This window comes from Phalacrocorax aristotelis, chromosome 6 (assembly GCF_949628215.1).
Source record: "Phalacrocorax aristotelis chromosome 6, bGulAri2.1, whole genome shotgun sequence".
Classification (NCBI taxonomy): Eukaryota; Metazoa; Chordata; class Aves; order Suliformes; family Phalacrocoracidae; genus Phalacrocorax; species Phalacrocorax aristotelis.
The window spans coordinates 43200937-43226899 of NC_134281.1; the positions used below are offsets into that span (position 1 = coordinate 43200937).

The 25963-nt window shown below is 38.0% G+C and overlaps 1 protein-coding gene across 14 annotated transcripts in view; it reads right to left on the bottom strand.

Annotated features, from left to right (window-relative positions):
* FGGY (FGGY carbohydrate kinase domain containing) overlaps positions 1 to 25963 on the bottom strand; it is a 327922-nt gene that overhangs the window by 17533 nt on the left and 284426 nt on the right. For 10 of the 14 annotated variants that reach the window (XM_075097464.1, XM_075097457.1, XM_075097459.1 and 7 more), the window contains 5 exons: positions 25874 to 25935; positions 20647 to 20794; positions 18883 to 18957; positions 15116 to 15236; positions 11727 to 11821 (listed from right to left, as the gene is read on the bottom strand). In XM_075097464.1, coding sequence (XP_074953565.1) covers positions 11727 to 11821; positions 15116 to 15236; positions 18883 to 18957; positions 20647 to 20794; positions 25874 to 25935 — 501 coding nt within the window. Of the gene's footprint in view, positions 1 to 4370; positions 5052 to 11726; positions 11822 to 15115; positions 15237 to 18882; positions 18958 to 20646; positions 20795 to 25873; positions 25936 to 25963 lie in introns of those variants that run through there. The other 4 variants (XM_075097460.1, XM_075097461.1, XM_075097467.1 and 1 more) reach the window with 2 other exon arrangements.

The window sequence follows — 25963 nt, forward strand, 5'->3', positions numbered from 1 at the left end:
AAAAAGACCCCATTTACCAGAAGGGCTTCAAACAGCTTAGCATCTTCAGGGCTATTACTCATCTTTTTCACCTAAGCTACGTGCCAGCTCTCAACCTAGAGGCTAACACATATCCAATTTATCTGCTGTAAGACACTCAAGTCTAAAGATACAGGATTCAATATGTAAACTACTTAAAGTTCGCAGAAGTTAGTGATTTCATGACAACAGATAGGAAGACACATGTCTGGGGAAACTAGGCAAAAATCAAGTCTTATCAGGCACTTTGAAAGCAAAAGGAGTTTAACGCAAGGCTTGTAGACTCAGCAATATTTTGCTGAATATATTCAAGGCATTTAACTCAGTTCTGAGCTATGGGACTGGGCAATGAAGGGACCTTCTAAATGCAACACATTATCATCCTCCACTCCACTGTTTTGGGAGGAAGAGGCTGGACTCGGTGATGGTACAGCCCTCCACACACATTCTTGTTGTGAAGGGATTCTTCAGGGGAGAAAATATTGATTAGAAATTTTATTTATTTTATTTTCCAGAGTGTTTTCCCTTGGAGGGTCCCCTATGCTCCCAAAGCTCCAAAAGAAGTGACATGGTGAAATCTAACCACTCCTCACTCTGCTTAGTGAGGAGTGCATTGCCACATCACTTTACTGTGTTCCTTCACAAAAGAATGTGCTCCCATCAGAACTTCCACACCCACACTTCTCCCTAAGATTTCTACTTGGTAAATGACTATTTGGAAGCTGTGCAGAAAAGAGTAACTCATAGCAGGTGCTCAGGCAAACAGGCCCTCCATGGGTCAAAATGTATGTATGTACAGAAGGTTAGTAATGCTCTGGTGAATGCAGCCCCTAGGGGAACTACACATTGAGCATATCCCCTATAAATTGTTCTGAGCTGAAAAGTGCACTTGTGAAAGTTGACAGTCCAACTCACTTTTGCTGCTTATACACGCTTAAAAGGCGCAGCTGTTATTGCATGTTGGTTATAAGATATGGGCACAGCGGTTCTCCTTATTCGTGTTCTTCTACTGTTTTTCAACCCTCATCTGGAGGAGTGTCTTTCTGCAAAAATCTGCAACTTATGCTTTTCCATGCCCATTTGGTGGTTACACTTTATGCCAGTATTTCCCTCAAGAGTGACAATTATGGTCTTGCTAATCGTTATGTGAACACTTGTCCCAGTAAAAACAAAACAGAGCCATGAAGCAATTTCATATGGATTCCCTGTACGTGTCACTGTCCAATTTCTAGTATCAAACTGTGCCTCAGAAATGTTTAAGCACAGTGGGTGTGATAAATTGCTTCAAAATAAGAAAGAAAGCAAGGGTTGGGAGTGGTTGTTATATGTCTGTACCTAAGAAACCAAGGAAACAAGAACCTATGACTTAGCTGAACAAAGAAAGGAGAATGAGAATTGGATTCTAATCCTGAGGATGAGGAAAGCCAGTATGCTAATAAAGCAACTGCCTTCTATTGCTAATAAAACTAATAAAGGTTATGGGGTCTCCCTACTACCATTTCAGATCCATGATAGAGAAAGAGAATAAAGAAAAATGCCTTTACTGTTAACCACAATAAAATGAAATGTATTGGAAATGCCTAGATAGCAGAGCAAACAGAGTCTCGTTAAACTATACAGAAAGGGCAAATTTTGAGAAATAACCCCCTCTAGACATCTTTAGGAGAAAGGCAAGGTAGTACATGTAAGTTATAGAACTTCTTCAAATATAGGGTGGCAAAAGTATGTCCTGGTGGTATCAACCCCTGGCAACAAATCCCACAACTAAGTGATCATAATGTCCTTCAAAAAATTTATTGGGAAAAAACCTCAAGCATTTCAGACAGCTAGTGCTGTGACTCTACATGCTTGTGCTTTGCCACAGAACAGTCTGATCCCCTGCGCTGACATAGCAAGAGTGCAAATCCCAGATGGAAAATTAATCTCACAATGCAGCCAGATTGAGTTTCCAATTCTCCAGTGCATAACTTGAAGGTTGTTCTGCTCAGCTATTGAAGAGGTGAGGGCAGAGAGACTTTAACTTGTTTGACATCCCAAACATCATTTAAGCAAGATATGCTCTGAAAAGGACCTTACTGGCTACTGACAGTTACAAAGGATCCATGCTATCCTCCTCTGTACTCTTCCTTACTATAAAATATTGCTATCACACTTTTTCCTGCTTAAATGGCCTGGAAAGAAGGGGAGTCTAAGGTTCAAGTGACTTCAGCTATGTCTCTGAGTATGTGGGTAAAATCTGTCCTTAAAATAGAAAGGAGATGGATCATAGTACATTTTAAAGAAAGTACCTAGCTACTCTAAAGACACATTTATGGTTTTCTCATATTTATGGTTTTCCTGAAGAAAAGACAGGGCCAGGAATCCAGAAAAACTCGAAGGCTGTGATATTATAGAACTTCTTCTACAAGCTGATCTTAGCCTGCTTGAAAAAGCATCAACTAATTGTACTTGTACATCTCCTTAGAGAAACTCTACCATGGTCATTTCATGGTTTGTTACAAAAATATGCAGCAGCAGAACCTGAACTATTCTAGGCAACATATCTTCTCCTGCTTGCCAGGTCTTGCGCTTACTGACAGATGAGAAGAATACCATTGGTTTAGTAAGAGTCTCAACTTCTGCAGATTAACAAAACACTAAACCTTATTCTTTGCCAACATCAGCTGATGTGAGTTTATTAAAAGCTAAAAGGCATGACGATCTACACATTGAGCCTACAGAGAGAAGAGACTGTATTTGCATACATATGTTTTTTTCTAATATGGTAATCGGGTATGTGCATGCAAGATACAGAACTCAGGTGAAGTCAATGGAGCTATGCCAATGCACAAAGTTGGCTGAACCTTCAGTATAAAGACAGTGAATTAAATAGATTTCTTTGGTCATTCGATCATCTGAGAGGTCCTTATTACCCTTTCAGTCCATCCTCATGAACGTAAAAAATATGTAATAAAATCTCACAACTTTCAGACAGAATTAATAAACAGGTAAGTCACATTGATATCCCAACACACAGTGTCCCATCTCATTCCATTGATGCCCAAATAAAAGGCCATGTTTCATTTTATTTCATTAGTGTGGTATTTCATGAAACCACCTGCTTTTAGAAAAATAATATGGCCACATCTTTATGTACTGGATTTCTGAGATTGCTGCCTCCAACTTTGGTAGTTCTGTGCCAAATACTCAGCTAATGTAAATGGGTAGTTCTGTTATAGTCAATATATTACACTGACTTACTGCAGCTGCCTTTCCTTGTCATTAAGGAGTTACCGAGAAATTCCAAATCTGAACATTTGTGTATTGGACGACATTTAAAATGGAGGATGCTAAGTTTCCACAAAAGGACAGCACTTAACAAAAGACACCGCCTTTGTATCCTCCTATTACCTGTAGCATCCACAGCTTGTTTCTGAATGGGTAATAATATGAACCCATTGCAAGAGCTGTAATAGCCTTTATCATTTCAAGATGTGTCATCTACCAGTGAACTGTGTGTCAGATTCCTGTTTGGGCTCTGATCCAGTAAAGTACTTCAGCACATGGGCAGTCCTGTTTATCTTCAACTGAGCTTCTTGCCTACTTGAAAGTCAGATGATGTACCTAAGTGTTTGATTGGATCAGGGCACTGGAGTAAACCGGTGTCACTCCTCTGAAATCCTGGAGTGATATTGATTTACATTAACTGAGAATTTTGCATTATTATTATGTACTAAGATCATTTGTCATTTCAGTAGCTATATGACCTGCCACAACAAACTTTGACACCTTCTTAGACAAGTTTCTACCTGTAATAATTTCAAGCGGTATAAACCGACTATAAATCATCTAACATGACAATGAACCAAATACTACCGTACAGCATGTACTGATCAGATAATACATCAAATGTATGACAACATATAGCATTAGCCATTGCACTCCACCAAGAACATTTAACAGCAACAGCATTATTTCTCTCAACTCCAATATAAAACACAGCCAGCGGGATGGGATGATATCAAATGATGGCAGCTCTGCTTCTCATAAAAGGACCTTGGGGACTCCAAGGAGATTTGTGTATCTGCACTTCAACAGCATAGCAATGTGGAAATGTTAAAGTTAGTAAAGCAAACAGTCCTCAAATGAGAAGGGCAACAGATGTCAACCAGTATCACATTTCAGTAAACAGCAACAAGACAGAGGGCACTTTTCTTAGCACTTTTGTGAAAGCATCACGCTACCAGCTACAGGCACATCTCAGCTGTTTGACTCTCTAAGTGGTGGTGGTGGTGCTTGTATGTGTGATCTAACTCCCACTAAGAGAGGATTTCCAACCATACGGAAATACTGTCCACTGAAGTCAGCTGAAAGAAAGTAGAAATGCTGCTGTATATTTATTGTGGCTTGAAAAGTGAAAAAAAAAAAATCACACTGAAACTGATTGAAAGCTCATTCTGTGCTTGGCAGAGACAGACAAGCATTTATATTTCTCAGCTTTAATACAGAAGGATCATCCTTAGGGCAAAAGAGTAGTTGTGATTCATCTGCTTTTTACCCTTACTGCAAAGACTTCTGACAGTAAGGCCAAAATATGCTAACTAAAAAGGCACTCTTTGTACCATAAACACTAGGCCACAAGGAACTGGAGAGTAGCCATCAAATCACTGCCTGTTAATTTTTCTCTCTCATCTATATTTCTCTAAAGATTTCTGGTAAGAAGGCAGCTGACTCTATACAAAAGCCAGAGGCATTGCCGGTATCATGGTGGTTTTAGGCATGCCATATTGAATCTAACTTTATTATGCAAGAAAAAAAACCCAAACCTTTCAATTAGGCAAAGATGTATTTCAGTGTCTAAACACCAAGGAAAGAGGTAAAGGGACAGAGTTCTTCTATTGCCAAGTCACTGCTTTTGAGTCCAGGCCTGGTTAGTTGCAAGTATACTCCACAGTCATTGAACATCTTAGCTGCTTCTGGGGAAGGCAGTTTGGCGCTCAGTAAGCAGTAGAGTCCACATCAGGAAATGTCCATGACATCCCTTGATAACTTTGCTGTCAGTCAGAAATGAGAGAACAACAAATGAATGGACTGTGACGATTCAGCTCTTTTCACCACTAGAATATGTCTCTAACAGTAGGTATATAAGCTATGTACTGACATTTAAAGTAATTTTCTTATGGAGCACATGTCCTGTCAACTGAGACTGATGATATACACATCCAGGAAGGAATTTTTTAAAAATCACTTAGATGAAGAGGCCATACTCAGCCAAAACACTACTCAGAAAAGCAAAAGCTGTCACGCAGCCTTGCCCAAGGATCGTCTCTGCTAAACCTTGGGCTTAAACTGTACACATACAAATTTGGAGCTTTTGAAGACAAGGAAGGCAAGATCACAGCACTCTAACACACTCCTTGTGTACAGCATGGTGCCTAAGAAAAACCATCTCCTTCCTCCGCCTTTCCCAAATCCTCTGATTAAAGGAACAGGAGAAAAAAAAAAAACATCCCAACATGGCAGGAAGGCCTTTACTAAAAGGTGCATTAATTGGGTAAGTCAAGCCAACAAAATGATTAATTTGCTGCTCTCCTTCAATATTATGTTTACACAAGTTGATTATAGCACTTAATTACTAATTCACCCTGCTCAAAAACAAGAGTGCTTTAAATTTTTAATGAGATGAGGGAAGGCAACATTCCCTAACTCAAGAGGGAGAAGTCATTTTATTTCCTCTTTTGATTTCCCAAGTTATTACCATTTCTAAGGAAAAAACAATCCCCTCCCTGATCTTTCACTCAGTTCTTGCTTTTGAAAATATGGAAATCAACAAGACGCTTGTATTAATTTCAATCCATGACCTGACAGGTAATGCTTTGGAAAAGGAATAGAGGATCAGATTGTCAACTGAAGCACGTTCATTGAAATAAGCGGAACAAAATTACACCAGGGACTGCCTGATCCAGAAATGGAAATAGCCTAATCCCCTCCAGTTCTGTCAGCAGAAATGTTGAGCATGTCCCAGTACTATTTATGGGTGTTCCTATGAAATGTTGTCTATTTGCAATTGCCAGTTGGTTCATTACCAAGGTTGTGGACTAACTGTTGCAGTAAAGAACTTCTTTACATCCATTATAGTCTGTAATATTTTCATTGTTAGGAGGTGAATACACTGAATATCGCATGTTCTTCCTCGCTGATTTTTATAAAACCTTGTATTATCTGTGGATTTTGTTATTTGATTTCATCCTCTATGCTATACCATGCAACAACTTCCTTAGACAACCGAGAGATGTTGTTCATTAAATTAAGCATAATCAAGCAGTGCACAAACAAAACTTTCAAGACCCTTTAGTACAGAGTTATAAGTTAATCTTTTCAACTGTACCATCACAACTTCAAGCCCCTGTCTGTAATATATCTCCCTCATGGTTATGGCTTCTATGTCCATTATCTTGAAGGCGAGCCATGTGACCTTGGTCCACATAGCTCCTAGGGCTGCTTCCAGGGATGCAAATTGTGCCTAAGGGGCACTTCACTTGCTCAGCTGCTACTGCTGCTAAATAATTCAGCTAATCCACATTAGGTAATTACCTAATACCTCTCTCTATAGAATCTGGCTAATTTTATACCTCCAATCTGCTTTATAAAAACAATGAAAAAAGCTTTTCCCTATCTTTTTGCAGGATATACCACCAACTTGCATAAAAACCAAAACTAACAAAGAAAAGACTACACCTCCCTTAAAAGTCAATTTTATACCTGAAAAATCTTGTAGTCATGTAGACTCTAATTTCTGGCTCAATGTTTTAAAGCAAAAATTATTACAGAAGGCTGATTACAGAGCATTATTAGTAAAATGTATTATAGTAAATCATACAAAGTTTCTTCTTTTCTGTATTGGCCAGTAACAATGACCCACGTTAAGAGAGCAAATCCAAAATAAATCTGGTAATCTGGTTTCATACAGGTAATTTTATTAATTGTTTTAATATGCAATTAAGGAATAGTCAGTGGGCTGCAGGATTTTATAAGGCAATAATCCTGTTCCCTGGTGTACCGCTTTATCCCAAAGAGTGCGTTATCAAAAAAAAGATCTGGATGACTGCCAAATCAAACAGCACCTTCTTCCCATTTTCAATTACATACAAGTGAGGCAGAGTAACGAGGATATACTGGAAACTTTGACATTTATTTATTGAACATTTTTACTGAGAAGGAATTGCTGGCTTGCTAAACCGGAAACTATATTTTTACTACAGAAACAATCACATAGAAAACCAGGATCCTGCTGCTCAGCATGAAAGGAATGGCTAGAAGCAATAAATTGACCCATCTAAGCCAGCAATGTTAAGGTTATTTCATTCAGTGCAGCACATATTTCAAAAATCAAACCCTCCAAAATACAGTGCATATTTCAAGAATCCTTATGTCATACTAGTTACACAGTACTGTCTTCTTTGGCTCAGCCAGGCTGTGCTATGGTTCATAGGCACAACAATCAAAATATAACAAAACCACTAAAGGAAAAAAGGTGTAGCATTTGTAGGGGCAAATGAAAAGATAACCCAAACTGCAAGAAGAAATTCACAAGATTTTTCTCGCCTTTCCAGAGATTCTAGAGACTAAATAAACCAAAGATGAAATGGGGAATAATTCACCACACTGCATATTCTTTTTTTTTTTTTTTTGGATAGACCAATTGCTTTAATTCAGTTTTACCACAGAGGAGAAAAATTCAGAGAGAGTAAATGAAGAGGAAAATAGGGAAGTCAACATTCTTTGAAGCAACAACATATGGTGACCAGGCATGAGAGATGGAGGTTATAAATCTTTCCTTGATAGAATTACCTAAAGATGAAATTGCAGCTTCAAGGGGCTTGAGCTTTTAAAACCACACCAGAATCTAGCAAATTAACCTGCATGGCTACAAATTTTGCAATAATCTTCATTTCCAATGTTTCTTTGCAAAAGCTCAGCATACTGAGAATTTTGGTACTAATATGGATGTGGTCAACAGAAAGCATGAAAACCTTTACTCCACAAATCACTGAAAATAAGAATAAAAATATATGAGAATTGAGAATTAGAACAAAATGCTGCATCCTACAAATAGTCTCTGCTGTATTATAGAAAGGGGAAGAAGACAGGAGGTACATTGGTGCTCATTTCCTTGGGAGAGCAAACTTGTTTCTTTGTGAGAGGAAAAGCTCATTAGTGTTCCAGCCACTATGGCCAATTGCTCAAGAAAGTGATGGGTGAGAATCCTGTTGTCTCACATACACTTCTGACTGTTCATAATACAGCGATGTGTATGTAAGTAAGCTGCCTGTCCTTGGAAAAACAAACCTCCAAAATGTCTCTGAAGCAGACACTTCCCCATTTCCAAATCCCAATGATGGAATGCCACAGGACTAACCATCAGAATAGTATAGGAGTATGAGAGTAACAGCAACCACCACATCCCCATACTTTACCCCTAAGGACATACCATCCAATTCCAATGCATTTCTTAATCGTACACTAAATAAAGCCTAACTCTAATTACTATATAAGGTTACCATAGAGTTGGGTCTTCCCTCAATGACCCATCTTTTCTTTCCTCTATTGAAAGGTGATGCCCTGGGAGATTTTGAGGATCTTCTCTGTGTGTCCATATTTCCTGAGTGGAGAGCAGACTGCTGGAGCAGGGGTTCTGATTTGGCTGCCCCATGCCCCCAAACCCCCACATCGACAGAATGCACAAGCAGGTCTTATGCACATTACATCCCCAAAGCATCTGATTTAGCATTCAGACACAAGAACAGCCCTGCTCCGCAGTCCCACCAGTTCCCTAAAGCATCACTCACTGTGTACATACTACGCAGCACACATGCATATGTCTCCATATGAGACTCCCTGGCAGAGGCCTGGCAGCACTACTACTATTGCCTATCACTAGTGGCTTTCACATGTCTGTTCAGCAGCCGGTCCTTTTGTCAGCAGAGGTTGTGAAAGCCGGACTAAGATTATCAGAAGTGATTTTGAGCCAACCCATGAAAACCAAATAACTTTTAAACATTTTGATTTTGACATTGAGCGGAAATGTCCAAAAATGATTGAGAAATGTGACCAAAATCACTAGGACAAATACAGTAAAAATTCCTCTTCAAACAAACACAGACATAAGAAAAGAGGGTAAAAAACACACTATTTTCTCCATTACTATTAGGCTGAGCAACCAACAAGCTTTGGAAAGCACAATATTTAAGCATAAACCATGTATTGAGAGGACAGATAATAACTTCTATTATTTGCAGAGTCTACAACAATGCTGAGCACTTGCAGCAACACCTCTGAGTAAGGTTTGTTTTGGAAGATGTGGTAGAAAAATAAATGTAAAATAAGGCTATAGAACTGCAATACTAGATACGCATTTACGTTCCCCCATCCCCCAAAAGACTCTCTTTTTTCACTTTCTTTTTTCTTGATTTCATGTAGCTGAAATATTTAAAAACTAATTTTACATAATCTATAATATTTGCTGCATGACACAATTGCTACTGCCATAGGTGGCACCTCTTTAACAACAATCTTCTAAGATTAAGTAAGCAAGCCAAAACACTTAGTGGGTGGTTTCTTCACTCTGCAGAGATGTTGCAGCATCCTGGATAGGATTCAGGACCTCACCTGTCTCTCAGTGATCACCGCAGGCAGTACGATGGAAAGAAACATGCTACAAATGCCCAGTGGGATGTATAATAGCAGTAGTTTCCAAACTACTTTCCCCTTTCTGTTTCAGAGATATCCGAGGGAAGCCCATGGGCTTAACCTGTAACTCAGTGAAACAAAAGGAAATTCTCCTGCTGACTAGCAAAACCCTTGGAACCAGATGTTGCACAAATAGCTGCTGGAGCACTGAAAAAGGCAGAGGCTGCATTTGGGAAATCAGACTCCTTCTGCTGTGCTGAGGCACTGGATTGACATTTGTATTTATTATTTTTCTTAATGTACTAGTATTAACTTATTTGGTGCAGGTGAAGATGGGAAGGGAGCACAAGGAATCATCCAATCCAGTTCCCAACACTCACAGGTAAGTTTTTAGGAGAAGTTTACTCCAGGGAGACCCACAGAACCTGCGCAATACTTATGACAAGCCAAAACACATTCCTATAGCCAAAGAGAAAGGAATACCCTGACATATCATAACAGTAAAAGAGTAAACACTTCTCAAATGAAAAAGTCTGTAACGTGACTGGTTCAAAAGATCTAGTTTCACTGAAAAAGATTTTGGAAGGAGTGTGCTATGCAGACTGACATATATGTACATATGTATAAAATATATATATCTGTTCTGAAATTATTGGATATGCTGCTGAAATATTTTTATACATAAAGGCAGGGTTAAAAACTAAAGGTAAATGAATATACCAAAATTATATAAAAACACATCACAGAAAATTTCACAGCATTAGATTTTTCTAATGCTTATGAAGAAAGACTTAATGAAATAAATTTTGAATTGTTCAATTATTACCTAATAGTGCAAAACATCTTAAACTTGGAAGGATATATCTGTGTATTTGAAGGCAGAAGATTAACAGAAGAGTAAGAATTAAATATGAAGTCCCGTCACCAAATGCTGCTACTGAAATTACATGTATCAAAACAAGTCCTCCTTACAAGAACTAGAATTATTAAATACAGATATATATTGTACTATATATTTGTTGCAATGGGATTAGCTTTAATGGAAAATTCTTATGAAAGGAAACTGCTCTTCCTGCTAACCTAGAGCGCACTGTAGTCTATTCACATTTGGAAGTTTCATATCTGGAAAAATGCCAGACACGGTCCAGTTCCTCAGCTTATGTTGTGCTGTTCATTGATTCCAGTGGAACTGTGTCAATTTAACTGGGCTGGGAAGCTGACCCCCTATTCAGAAAATACGTTCTGGTGTTTGTGCACAATTTCATCTGCAAAGATCTGTGCCTGATAGGCACCATAGGGACCATCTTGATAAATAATTTTGATGAAGTGAATGCAATGTACTGCTTAGTGTCCTTGTGTAGCATGAGGAGAGGACATGTCTTATACCAGTGGAACTGACAGGTGGGAAAACACATACTATTTTGGGCATTCAGACCCTCTTCAGGTTTCTGTATACTACTGTTGTTTTTATAAATGAAACTAAGCCGTGCTTTGGCTGATCCACTGAACATAAAAGCCCTACTGCTACTTTTTCAACTGTTAATGGATTGAAATAACATGAATAAACATGAAGTGCCATCCTCCTTATTAAGTCTGCATTCACTGTGGGCAAGACAAGGAGTATAGGTGTGTCGTTTTTTTACTGCATAAATAGTGCTATGTTGGTTCTTGTGTTTAACATTCCTCAATATGAAGGAAGAAGAGTAGGCCAAATATAACTGAGATGAAAGTGTGACCTTCTTGCAGGATCACAGCCTTGCCAAATTCCTTTTTTTGTCTGTAAAATTACATGGCCTAACTTCATAGACAGCAGCTTCTACCTGCATGTCCCTACAGTCAAAAGACAAATGAATCTTCAATACTCCTAAATAACACATGGAGTTTAAAAAATGGTGGAAAGAAAGCAATGCTGGCTCTTGTCCAGCTGTGCAGAAGATACAAACTTTTCCACTTGAATTAAAGTCTGTGCATGGTGCCAAATGTCAAAGTGTAAAATGCATTAAAACTGACACAAAAAAAAAAAAATCAGTACTGCATACCTGTATAGACGCAAAATCCCTAGAAGCACAAGCTCCAAGAACAGCAGCACCCACCAAAACAGACTCCACTTCTTTGGACAGGACAACAGGCTTGCCTATACAAGAAAAAGCCATGCCTCTGTTAGGAAGCATATAGCAGTACTGCACTAGTGGCACAGTAAATAATTAAAGCAAAAAATACAAAAAAAAAGAAATCAAAAGGGACTTGAAAACCATGTTCACAACTCCATTCAGAGGTCTACAGTTCATTTACTGTAGATTCATGTAAATCTCCCTGCTCTGTGGTTCAAGGCTCCAAGAAAAATGCAAAATTTAAATAAAACAATTTCAGCAAAATACACAAAGCATACAAAGAACACAGCCCCAGATCTCTGACACTGGCTATTTATCTTAAAGGGCTTGGTATAAACCTGTTACCCACACCCTCCAAACCCAGGTGCCTATTAAAAGTTGACCTCTAGGGGAAAACGAGGTGGCATCCTTTTTGTTTCTTTTGCAACAAACAAAAAGATTATGTGTGTTTGTTTTTAAGTATATAGCCAACAAAGCCAGTCTGGTTTTGCTGGAAGACATGAAAATATGAGTAGTAAACTTTCACAAGCTATGTATGAAATCGTAAGAGAAATCTTGTCTTCCAAATTATGCAAGACATTCATAAACAAGATTAAAACACTGGAAAAACGAACAAACTCAATATATATTCTGAAGTAGAATTAAAAATGATTGTTTCATCACGCATGGGTACTGTCATGAACGTACTTTCCCTTCGTTCACACAAAGTTTTCTAAGACCTGTATTATTAATGTAAAAACTGCAGGAAAAAGAGTAATAAATAAAAATGGCCTGCTTTCTTAATTCTCCTTAAAAAATCTAAAACAATAGCGTAAGTCTAAATACTTTTCTAGCTACGCTTTAGATGTTCATCCTCACTAAGCCAACGAATTTAATATTCCTACAGTATTTGGCATGTGTCTGAATTTCCATTACTGAGATAATTTCATTCAATGAATGATGATGCAACACAGTGGTGGGAGGAGGGTTTCCTTCTGTGAATAGCCTCAATGATATTATGCCCTAAAAAATGCTGCTCCTAGGGCCAACTGTAAGATTAGAAGGAGCTATTAGAATTAGAATTAGAATTAGAAATTTGGAGGAAGATCTAAAGTGAGCCATGAACAACTCCTACAGAGCAAAAGGCAAATACACACTTTTCAAAATGAGAATAAAATCATTAGTATCAGAAACAATTATTGACACAAAGCAAATTCACCTTGTCCCCCAAGCACCCACTTACATTATGCTAACTTTGCACTATTCCACCAGTGTAAGGCTCTTTACCATTGACTCTCAATGACATAAAGGTGCCACAGTAGTCTTTATGCCATTTCCTCCTACGGTTAGCACAGGCAGAGTGATGGTGAAAGACAGTGGATCCAGTGAGGCCTTCTTTGATTGCTGAAATGACTACTAACAGCAAACTAGTATAATTACAGCATCCCTTAAATTTCTTTGACCAAATAAATCCACCTTAAAAATATTAGAGTAGGATCAGTCACTCTGGTTCAGATGGACCTCAGCTCAGGACTTGGGTCAACTTGGAACAGAGAATATCACACTCAAGTTTACAGCTGCACTGCTGTTCGCCAGGCGTTGAAGCAGTAAGCAATTTTCAGCGTGCTCTAAAATTTACTGCACATTTCCCGCATCGTCAGGATGAATACAGAATTCTTACCAGGCAAACAAAAAGATCAAGATACAAGTGGCCTGCAAAATTATCTATTGGATGTCTGCATGGCTGAGTCATGGGCATTTGCAGCTAACAATAATATATTCAGATTTTTTTCTTTTCAGGAAAGAATGGGGGATTGATCCTGGAATGTTAGTTATTTTATCTGATAGGCTCTAATGAGTTCAACACAACTGAGAGCATTTCAGTTAGATGAACTCTGACATCCCTTGTCAGTCACTGATTTTACAAATGGGGGAGAACTCCAGACTGCAAAAAGGCCTTTTTGTGCTGAATTGTACTTGGCCATTAGTTACAGTCAAAGAACTTCTGATTACATTTTAATCAGAATACCTTTTCACAGATCTTTTATCTTACACATCATGAACCAGCATCCCAACTCTACACGTAACTGAAATTCACCTAAAACATTTGAGTTATATAAGGAAAGGCATGCACTTGACAACATCATTTTTCACAAACAGAAAGCATCCCTTTGACTATTTAGTGAATTTTAAGGTCAATATGCATTGTGATTTTTCCTTCTCCATTTGTTTTCATCTCAGGTAAGTACATAAAGCATATTTTCATCTTCCCTTCTGCATCAAGGTTATGATGTGTGGTTTGATGTTAGGGCAAGTCAGGTCTCCAGACCAAATGCCCCAGATCTGAGCTTTAAACTTTATTCATGACAGCTCAGCTGGTCTTAATTTGAAAGATATGCAAAATACACATCATTCAAAGTTTCTCTGTAGTCCTTCAAACTAAATTTAGGGGTTTTTTTCCACATCTTTAGAAGTATGTTCAGCTGACTCACAGGTGTACTAAGATGCCCAACAAACACAGGCTAAAGGGAGACCAAAAATACTGTGGAAGCCTGAGATCTCCTCTTGTAATGAATCATATACCCAGGACCTTCCACCCATCAGGAATTCTACAAAACCAAATGCAACACCATGCAGGAGCAAGGATCCAGAAATTGTCTCCTAAACCATATTAATGATACAGACACGGAATTAATTCAGAAAAGAATTATTCTATATAATGGATACAATGTCCAGCATGAGCAGAAAGTGTCAGAAGTCCAACAGAATTCAAACAGGATGAAGCTAATAGAGGTTTTAGTAAAACACATCTTATGCCAAACATGCTCACAAAATATACTGGGCATCATCCTCAATGAATGAACTTCTTGTAACATGACTGAATGAAATAATTTCTACAGAACATTTTAAATAATTTTTAAAAATAAAAATCTGATAGTGAGAAAAATCTCTGACATATAATTTATACATACTGGTTTTAAAAAATCCATGCAAAGGTCTTGTATTTATTCAATTGTACTTTCTTAAAAAACCTGTAAGTCTAAGATCCACAAATTGGAAATCATGCTGGAGATTTCTCCAGAAGTCTGGAGAAATTGTCCCTAACAATATGAGGCATGGATGGAGCTTTACTTGCACCGCATCTCTGTGTTATTCAAATGTCTTTAAATTTCAGGAAATCCAGTCTTGCAGGAAGTAACATTTCATTACACACTTTTTGGCCAACCAGCAAAATACAGTTCTATATAAAGAAAGTATTTATTTTTCCAAAGACAAAGTATTTAACCACCTAAAATAAAGCAGTTTACACCCCTTTCCCCGCACTTCCTCTAACTTACCAGTAATGTCAGCATGCATCTGCACAAAGAGAGGGTTCTTGCTCAGCCCACCACACAGAAACAGTGTGTCGATATGATGCCCTGCAGCCTTCATAGTTTCCAAAATATGTCTTGTTCCTAACTTCAAAAAGGAAAGTGGGGGGAACAGATGAGCACAGGAGAGCAGCCACAGAAACAGATCTTAAAGCACCATTTGCTAAAAGGAATGATACTACTAATTGCCCCCACCCGTAATCTCAGGGCTGGGAACAGACCTGCAGGGGTACGGCCTCTGCTTAGCTTCCAGCTAGTAACAGGCACTGTAATTAAGAACTAGAAAAATCAAACAGATGGCACAAAGAATTGGGAAGTATATGGGCACAGCATATTGCAGTAAACATCCTAGGGCTGGCTGAAGAAGTGAAGGTGTACCAGTAGAAAATAAACACAGGGAAATGGGGCTTACAGGGAAGTACCAACAAGGGTGAAGACTGGGATTATGAGAAAACACAGAAATGGGCATCAGGAAAAAACTGATGGCAGTGATAAGCAGTTGTTTGGGACCAAGCACAGTAGGATATGGAACACATTTCCAGATCCAGAACTAAAACCTATATGGCAAAGACATCCCCACCAAAAACTTATACTTACTTTGTATAACAGCACCTGAAAATCGCTCTCAGTAGAGAGATTTCAATTCTGAAGCCAAATAGCAAAACAGAACAAAAAAAGAGGAGCAAATAATAAAAAAAAATCTTTATTTTCTGTCTTTTCAGCAAAAATGAAAACCTGAAGAATTCTGTATTGGTTTAACTATTTCTCTTGGCCTTTGCCCTGTGCAAAATAAAATGTTCCATCTTGTGCCTGGATTAATTGAAACATCTAAAATGTAGGCATATTTTTAAACTTTTAATTTACAGTCTCCATTCTGAGAAACTCAATTTAGAACAGCTCAGTGTTCAGCTCTGCAAATGATGAAAGCAAACGCTTTGCCATTTTTAAAAATATCTTTTCTCTTTTTCTTTGCTTTGCTTGCCTCCAACTACTCACTGAAGTCAGTCTTCTCCCTCTTTCCTCTTGCAATAACATTTTCCAATTCTTTGACAAACTATTTGTCCAAAAATAATTCCCAGCTCTTTCTAATACCTTGGAAGTTAATTTTGAAGCTCAGACTTGACAAAATGCCAAATTCAAGCCAAAATTTGCCCAAGCTGACTCTTTGTAGATAGACTCCCCACAAAACAGTCTGGTCAAAGTATTCACAAACTGTCATTTAAGTTTTCTTTATGCTATGCTGCAAGTTCATTAAGCGGTCTGCAGCCTGCAATAAACCCCTCTTCAAATAAAAGCTACTGAAAATTGAAGCTAGCAGAGTTTCATCAGACTGGAGACGTTTACTATGAGTGACTGGCACTACTCTGGATAGGTCTTCAAATGTGTTTTGGTTTTTCAGGCAAGTGGTTATGAGGAACTTCAGCAGCCACAATACCAGCTGACTAAATCCACCGCTTCCCTATTGACACAGAGGGCCAATTTCCAAATCACACAGCCACAATTTTAATTATGGAAAAAATTAACTGCTCTGAAAAGAGCCTGTCTCCTCAGAACAGGCTTGACGGCCACAATTATATCTCTGATCATGTTCTCATCAGTCTAACTGTTGCATCGCATTTTGCAATGAATAGTTAAAAGGATATTCTCTTTCACTACTTCTGAAATTCAAATTTATTAACAACTTCTCTCACAACATCCACATGTCAAAGACCCTGAAAAAGAACATGCTGTGAAAATTATTTTGTGTTTACCTGCCTGGAAAATTGTATTCACATAGCAATTTAAATTAAAACCAGACTTATTTCACTGTGGGTGGGGGGGAACTAATTTAATCCTGGATTGGAGAAAATGCAAATTGAGGGGCTTCAAATGCAAATTTTATATAAAAAGAAAAAAGCGTCTCCTGCTGAAAGGAAAACTAGAGATTAACATTCTGTGGGCAGGCCTACACTTTTTACAAGATTTTTACTTAGCTTTAAAGTCTATCTTGCACCCACTGAAGACAGCAAATGGTACAGGATTGGGGCTGTCCTGAACACGAACTGTTTCCTTCAACAAAAGTGAAGCTAAAACTGTTAGTGACAGAGTATGAGAGGAAAATTAAATTTCCTCGGTATCACATTAGCAGTTAGTAAATATATCAAGTAAAACAAAGTCTACTCTGTCTACTTTTTAGTTACTGTTTCAATAGTGTTTTAAGAAAAATGAATTTCCGTTAACTTACAAAAAAAACTATGGTATGGTCTTTTTACATTAAATCTCAGGATCAGTGCAATTAGCTATCAAAAAGATATGCAGATGCTGAATTTAGTGTTCAACACAGTACTTGAGTCTTAAAATAAAATTTGAGTTGTATCATACAATGAGATAATAGGTGACTTTCCCAGGATTTCCAGCAGAGAACATTTCCACTTCGTTAGCACGATATAATAACAGAGCACCTGTTCCATACTGGACAGTTTCTTTCAGGGGGCAGTATCAGTCGCTGGCATTGTTTAAACTCTTCTAGACATTCTTATTTAAATGGTGGGATTATACTGAAGCATCAGGTATAACCAGGCTATAGTAATCTTAAAAAAGATCAAAACTCACAACAATGAACCCCAGGCTGGGGTTAAGTTCTAGTTATTTGCTGAAGAGGGAGGGTTAACACATAAGATGTACAATTCACAGTAAATTTACAGCAGCCGCCCACCCTCTATATCCCAGATGGCTGACCCAGCCTAGCAAAGTTGTTGTTCAACCAGTAGAGGAGTTTGGAATTTTTCCAGCTGAACAGTTTCGTCAGGAAAACTCCCCAATTCATCAAACTGTTAATGTTTTGCAAAAACACCTCAAGTTCAACAAACTTAAGGAAAACAAAATCACAAAAAGGATGTCAAAAGAATGCCGATTTCAGTCACCAAATGCCTGGGGATAGCACGCCCCACTGATAATACCCTATACCAGGGTTTCAAAACAACTTATTTGACCCAGGTTTCACTTCAAAATACAACTTCTTGTGAACTGGAAATCCTGGGTTCCAGAGAAAATTAGGGCAGGAACAAAAGTATTTAAAAAAAAATTACCCATCTCTGCATGTTAGCACACAGTGAGTGCGTTACTTCATAAAGACGGTCCCTCTGTTTGCTTTCACAGAAACACAGCCACAGGTTAGAAATGCTACGCACGAGGCAACTGCTTGCCTTGCAGCAGGGAAACTGAAGGAGGAATGAGATCTGGTCTGTTCGGTCTGTAGCATTATAAACTAAATCACAGACCCATTCCGACTCACCGTGGTACAGAGTTCTGGCTCATCTAACAGGCAAGCAGGGGAAATCCATGGATTTAGCAATAATCTGAAGCTGAGGCATTTTAGGGGAGCGCAAGTTCCTTCATACAATTGCCAAAGCTTTTCTTCCACTCTCGCAGCTTCCCTCTAGATAGCCCATGATGTTAACGCTGCCCCATATACTATCAGCCTCTTGCCTCACATCTGTGCTAGAGGCAAAAGCTCCATTTACAGAATTGCGACAAGGAGAAAGCTTTTTAGGGGAACATTTTCTCCACAGTTTGTCGATTATCCTACAGTAGGGAGTAGTCACCAATGTGGCTAAACAATATCTTGCTCCTTTAAGAAGTCCATTAAGTGAATTCATCTATTATTAGAAATCTGTTTAGCAGAAGGGAATGATCAGTCTGCCACAGAACATGAGACAATTCATTTATTCTTTTATGCACTTAAAATGGCTTACAGCAATGGCTTGAATCGTGGCCAAGTAGATAAGGGCAAGTTCATCCAGACCCCGAGACAATGTTAGTCCAACAACCTGTGCAAAGATCAAAAAGAAAATCTACAAATCCAGCCAAAGTAAAACTCTGCTATTTTCTATGGTTTCTTGTTGTAACAAGTTTTAAGTGCTAATTCTAAGCCCTACTTTTGTGAGCTGTACACATAATGTTATGTTAAACATGTTATTCCTGATCTGGGGAAGAACGACATAAATTGTTCTTGCCCTTCCAAAGAAATAAAGAACAAACAGCGTATTGTATGGGATTAGAGATAGATTAACTCTGACAGCTTTATGTTATGACTCAGATATTGCTTGTGAATGTATTTAATGTAATAATATGAAAATGCTATTACATAAAAATAACTTTTTAAAAGCATTTGTCCCCCTCCCTTCCAAGCATCCTAACACTGAAACACAATTAATAATTAAAGACTATATCTTAACCTCCTTTATTCTGACATAAATCAATACTGCAATGTAGTTACTCTGGATTAATATCAGCATAAGCAAGACCTGAGTGCAACCATAACTGTGGCAGGAAAAATGTGTTGCTATTACCAGTATTTGCATACAGCCATCATACCAAGGAAATTCTGATTCTGCTGCAGCATATAATTCTTTCATAAAACAATACAGGTATTATTAGGACCCAAAAATATAGAAGTAAACTCTTTTTTTTTAATGTTTTCCTTTGTGGTTTAAAATGTGTTGCAGTGCTTACGCCTACCTTTTCCTATCTCAACCTCAAATACAGCATATTTTGGTGCTGCTGAGTAGCTTGAGATGCTCACTTCAAGGACAATATGCTATTTTGAAGTACATTTTTGCATTAATCACCAGGTATTTTGATAACATCAAATTATACCCTTATGATATTCTTCTATTATAGTTCTACACAGTAACATCCTGGCTTGTGACCTAGTCAATCTACCAACATGAAGTTCAGTGAAAAGAAACGTCCAAACATGTAAAGATGGGCTGAAAATCTCCCCAGCAGAGGTTCTCTGGGTGAGCTTCCAAATGCTGCTCTTTCTGGTCCCAGATTTTGATTTCTTTGCAAAGTCTTTGCAAATTTCTTTGTACAATATTTCAATCCCTTTAAGTTCCAAAAGTAGCAATTTTAAAACCACAAGACAGAATCAGAGCAGGTTTACCTTTGAACAAAGATGTATGAAGCACAATGGTTGCATATTTCCAATCATGAGAGCATCTACACCCATTTTTAACAATAAGGAGAGGTGCTTTCCAGTTTCTGTTGAAATTTACCACCCAACGACTCTAATACAGCACATTTACTGGAGATTATTCTGTTTAAATCAAGCAATCTCTCCTCAGAATATTTAATTGCTTTCCCAGATAAGCGTGGCCAAATTTGTGTTGAAATTCATTGCAACAGATATGCAAAAATCGGTAGACAGGTGAGTTAACAGCAGCAAGTGCTGCTAGTCGGTGTTCTGAAATGTAATTCCTAGGAAGGATACTGGGACACACGCAACACTCCTCATATTCTTAGAAAAGAAATGTCGCTGCAGTGATATCTCAACTACAATGATCTCTGGTTTTCCACTGAAACATTAGCAGACTTCGAAATGCAGCAAGAAACCCAAATCCTATGGGATAGTTTAAATAGCTCAGGAGGAGTATGCTCAAAATTGAAAAAAAGCTCCTTGTGAGCTTTTTTTTTACCCTGTATTGACCTTTTTGCAAAGAAAGGCTGTTTCTTACCATGCCCTTTAGTGTCAGATCTGTTAAGGGAGATCTGTTACCATGGAAATCTGGCCAAACATGTAAATCAACAGTGAGGAAACCCACAGGCAAAGATTTCTTAATCAGATCCAGGTGACTGTTCAAGTATGTATATATACTGCAAGCACTAGAAGAAAAACAAGTTGGAAAAAGAGTGGGGGAGGTTATTCATCAAACATAAAACATTTGTACTACCATCAAATGCAGAAAACCCATCAAAGAATGCCAAATCCCAAATCTAAAACAAAGGGGGAGAAAGGCAAAAACGACCACTTGCTGAGCCCATCGCATTGCAGGGTGCGGGCAGTGGGGATGTCTATCTGCACATCCACTCAACAGGCCATCTGAATTCCTCAGTCCCACAGGACAAGGGAAGATAATGGCAGTTTCTGATCTTGAGTTTGTATATTGACTCCTATGGGTCCCAAGTTGAGCCAGAGCTGTTTGATGTGTTGGGGACTGATAATGCTTGTCTCTAACAGAAAGGTGCTGACACTGTGAAAGAGAAAGTTAGAGAAAAGAGAGCTGAGAGAGAGGAATAAGAAGGATTCCAGACAGAAATGAACATCAAATTCCTTTACATATGTTTAAAAATTTTTCCGATTAATCAATAGTGCTGGACTTCCAGCTTTCCTTTTTTAAACCATAATTATTTCAGTATGTGTTATGATTAAAATGCAGCACTAAGGGTGGAGGAGAGAAAGCAAGTGGCTGCTATTTTAGGGAGGAACCAAACATGGGCCTAAATATGACTGTATCTAAGTTCAGATACTACACCCAACTCCACAATATCCAACAGACTTTTTCCTGGACCAAGAGAAATCTTAGGACTAATGGTGAATTCTTCAGTGCTTTGGCTTGTAATGACTGTAGTGACATTCCATTTTAAAAATGTTGCAATTATGCTCAGAATATTTTTTCAAACGCTCATACTATCATAAACAGATTCATATACATTTTTCAACTTCTTGGAAATCTCCAAGTGGGGCATTTAATTCTAGACATGTGGGTCAATAATAGCATCTAACCCTAATTACAATTGATTAGTCATTGTCTCATCCACTCTAGACCCAAACAGTGATATTCATTTAGCCTCTACATGTATATTCAATCATGCACTAATGAGATCCCTAAGGGAACTTGGCATATGCTTTACTAGTTTGACTTCTGACCTGCTAGCAGCTGTATATTTATACTTTGCATTCAACCATTCAGCTGCATGTTTTTTCAATTATACCTTACCATGTGTATGCTATCAGAGGATATCATTCAAAATGAAGTACACTTGGAAGACATTAAAATAACTAATTCACATCATTATTCACGTACTTTAAAATGTACTTTATGTGTCTTCCTGGACCTGAATTATGATAATTTTGAGGTCACAATCATTTTTTTTCCCCCTTGTTGTAAAAGTGGCCCTATTTTCTACGTCCCTAAAGACTGCATTATAAGCAGTACATACTAAGGACAAAGTCATTTTATTTCCAGTCTAAGTCATGGCTTGACTGTTGGGAAGGAAAAGAAAGGAAAGCTTCGCTCAACCACAGACCTACCATGTCACCCCAGCTTCTATCTATTCTCCATGTTGCTTGATTACTCTCACAAGGATTAGCCATTTCTGCAGCTCTGACAGAACACAAGGCTGAACAAAAGAGGCTGAAGTTCAGCCAAATATGCTTAAGACCCATATAACCTTGGAACTACACTTTTTTTTCCCCCACACCTTTTATTTTTTTTTCCCCAACATATAGATATGGGTTCAAGGCACTACATTTGGACTGAGTGACTGGCAAAATCCTTCAAACACTTGCCAGTTCCAGTTTCTACCAAGTTTGTGTTATATGTACTATTACACCATCATCTCTTTGGAGCTCTTTCTTTTCAATTCTCTGAGAAGGTATCAGTAGCAGCTGGATCTGAATTGCAGAGTTGAGCACAAGCTATTGCTATTGAAAAGAAACTATGTTGGAAGTGGAGAATAAGAAATCAATGCAAGTTTGCCCAGGGTTATGTTCACGTTAGGGACATAACTTCAGAAAGCAACAAGAGGTTGGTATTTAATCTGTTCAGGAATCCTGGAAGATGCCAGCAGGTATCTTTCAGGAAAAAAAAAAAAAATTTTGGATTTCTAAATCTAAAAAAAAAGGACTCTTTAACATGTAGAGGTACATGGAACTGCCAAATATGGTTATTATGTTCTGCTTGAAAGATCCCAGAATTGCTGATAGAAAATGTGTGTGTCACTTCACCACTTTTTTTTCACGAGCTATCTCTTTAGATGGGAGATGGCATTGAGAAGTGAAGAAAAGGACATTCTGTCCTAAAACATAGTGCTTCACAAAGCACCAAAGGGCATTTAATCTTTGTTGTCAAACAGTTAGAAACTGTGATTCTAGGAAACAGAATTATTTAAACATTAAAGAATAAATGATCATATTCTTTCTTTTTTTTATTATTTCCTAATATAGCCTACCTATACTGGATTTTACCATATCAGTAATGGCTAGGTGTCAGACCTACACAATTTATAGACTGAAGACCAAATGTTCTATCTATAAAGCAATTTCTGCATGAAGGAAACCAAGTTTTGTTGTTGCTCACAGAGCATGCCTATTAGTTAGGCCAAGTGCTAAATTTACAGATGTCCAGACAATCCTCATGTAATTCAGACCTCTCCATTTCCAGTAAAAGAAAGGAAAAGAGAACATAGGAATAGTACTGGGAGGGTTGCACAAGACTGGTCTTCAGTACCAGTGGTCAGTAGGCGCTGGTTTCTGGCAAGTCTGACTAAGCCACTCACACCCTAACAAGTTACCACAAATTACTGAAACAGTGATAAATGCAGCTTGCAAACTCTTGCTCCTGCTAGAGGCAAAGGAACAGAAATCTGCACAGTGAAGCTTCCGAGACCAGCTGCTCAACAGGCAGTTTGCCATTGCTGAACCTACTTATTAGCAGCGTTGGGAACCTGGGAGAAAGGAAAGACAGACTTGGGAAGGTAGAAATAGGTGATAGGCAGCAGAAAGTAAGAGGCATGGATTTGTGACCTCAGATGGTGTTTTTTTAATGATCCAGACGTGCATGTACTTTTTGTCACTACAAAACCAGCCTGACTCTCCACAGTGTTGCACCTAGCATGGGAAGAAAAGGTAATATGCAACTGCACACCTAAAAATGGAATTCTCATTTTGTTTTCTTTCGATGACCATTCTCAATGGCTGGACAGATATAAATTCCTCCACCCACACAGAGAACATACCAAACATAGTAAACAAGATTCTCTTACATGTTCTGCTGAGATTTGCAGGCAAAGAATTTATCATTACCACCAACAATCCCCAAAATAAGACACTTAAGTATATGACTTAATGTAAGCGAACACATAATCCAAAGTTTGGGCCAACACTGTTCACTAAAAAATGGCTTGTATTTGTATGGCTACTGCCACTAGTCCCTATGATAAGGCTGTATCTCATGATCCATATGTAGAAAGAAATGAAGAAATAAGGAGAAAAATTCAGTTCAAATTGCAAAGTTCCTGATTTTTGTTTGTTCAAATTAAGTTCTTTAAATTTAACAAATACTTGAGAAGGACAGGGAGAAAGGCAATAGGGAAGATTAATAAGAGACTGAATTTATAGCTATCCAAACATTGCATTATGAGAGTAGTATCTGGAAAGCATTATAAAAATATAATCAAGCAAAATAACTTTATAAAATATTATCAACCTTTTTATAAAATATTATCAACCTTTTTATCAATGCTATCCCTCCACAGTTTTACTAACTGCAGGAGACTCAAATCCAAAGTTACAACACCATACACTCAGATAACACGGATTTATATTCCCGATATTCTGTATTTAGTGTCCTATTCACATCACAATCCAAGCTTTTTGCACTATGAAATTAGTTGTGGTTAGTCAGTTCAGTATCAGACACAGTATAGACAAGCAGGCTACTCTATACTTATTTTTCCAACACAAAAAAAAAAACCCGGTTTATCCTGGTATTACAGACTAAACTAATTGTTTGTCTTAGGCTTGTGCTTCATATGGGGGCACTGAAAAAATGGCCTGGAATCAAAAATTTTGGAAAAAAACCAGATCAATCCTTATTTCAAACACGTACAGATGCATTTATTTCCTGATTTCCCTTTTTAAAGAACAACAAAGAGAATTCTAGGAAGCATAAACCTATTTAATATTGAATGAAGTCCAATACATTTCTGGGAATCCTGGTCAAGTTCTTAACAAACAAGTAAGGCATCGGGCACTACAAAGCATAGAAGGGGCATCCAGAGAAACCAGGGAGGACTGAAAATAACTATATACTGCATGTGCTTAATACATCTATCAGGATTGACCCTTGCCTTTTAGAACAGAGTTCTAAACTGAAGACAAAATGCCAAGTTTTCTGTTCTTTTCTTTAATCTAAGGATGAAAAATAAATTAAAAGAGAATCAAATTTTCATTCAATGTGCCTAACTGTTCAGCTAAGATCTCTCTGGGAGTGAGGTGAACCATCTTAAAAGGAATCCAAGCCAAAACAGCTTGAGAAAGTCCAGGTGTGACAGAAGTGTCTGGGCTGTCTTCATTCACTTCTGAAGCAGACCAAACTAAAATTCCACACTGCACACAGCCTCCTGCTCAAGGAAGCCTGGAGTTACCTCCAATTCACTCCTACATCTTACATTTTTTTTCTGAAAATTCATCCTGGGTTTCTCTGTTCTATTTGTGCTGCCATGCAGAAGTTTTTCATACAGTGGCTATACCTTCCTTTAGAAGATGACTGTTCCAAAAATACTGACTAATATATTCCTAATTAAGCTATATCCCACCCTTGGAGCTTAATAGTGTCATCTACGAATTAAGACACACCATTAGCCCACGGCATAAAGGTCTGCAGAACAGAGCTGATGCTATTGTATCAAAGATACAATATATAAAAGATATAAAAGAAGTTGAAAAGCAGAAAGTTAGTATCATCACTTAGATACACCGAAGGTATCTGAAGGTAGTTTAAAGCTTTCATCTTTGAGCAATCACCTGGCAAGCCTCTGCAAATACTTCCAACCCACTATCAGTTTGTTAATTCCCCTGTTTCAGAGTAAGAATACAGCAGTCAAATTCTGCACTGCTGGGAATACAGTGTACATTCAATTTGAAAGGCAGGTATGAGATAAAAGAATAAGAATGGTGACCTGGCTGCAGCTTTTGACTGTAATTCCGGGAAGGCGACATGGCCTCGAACCACATGATCTATCTGAAAAAGAGGAAAGCAATATTTTGGG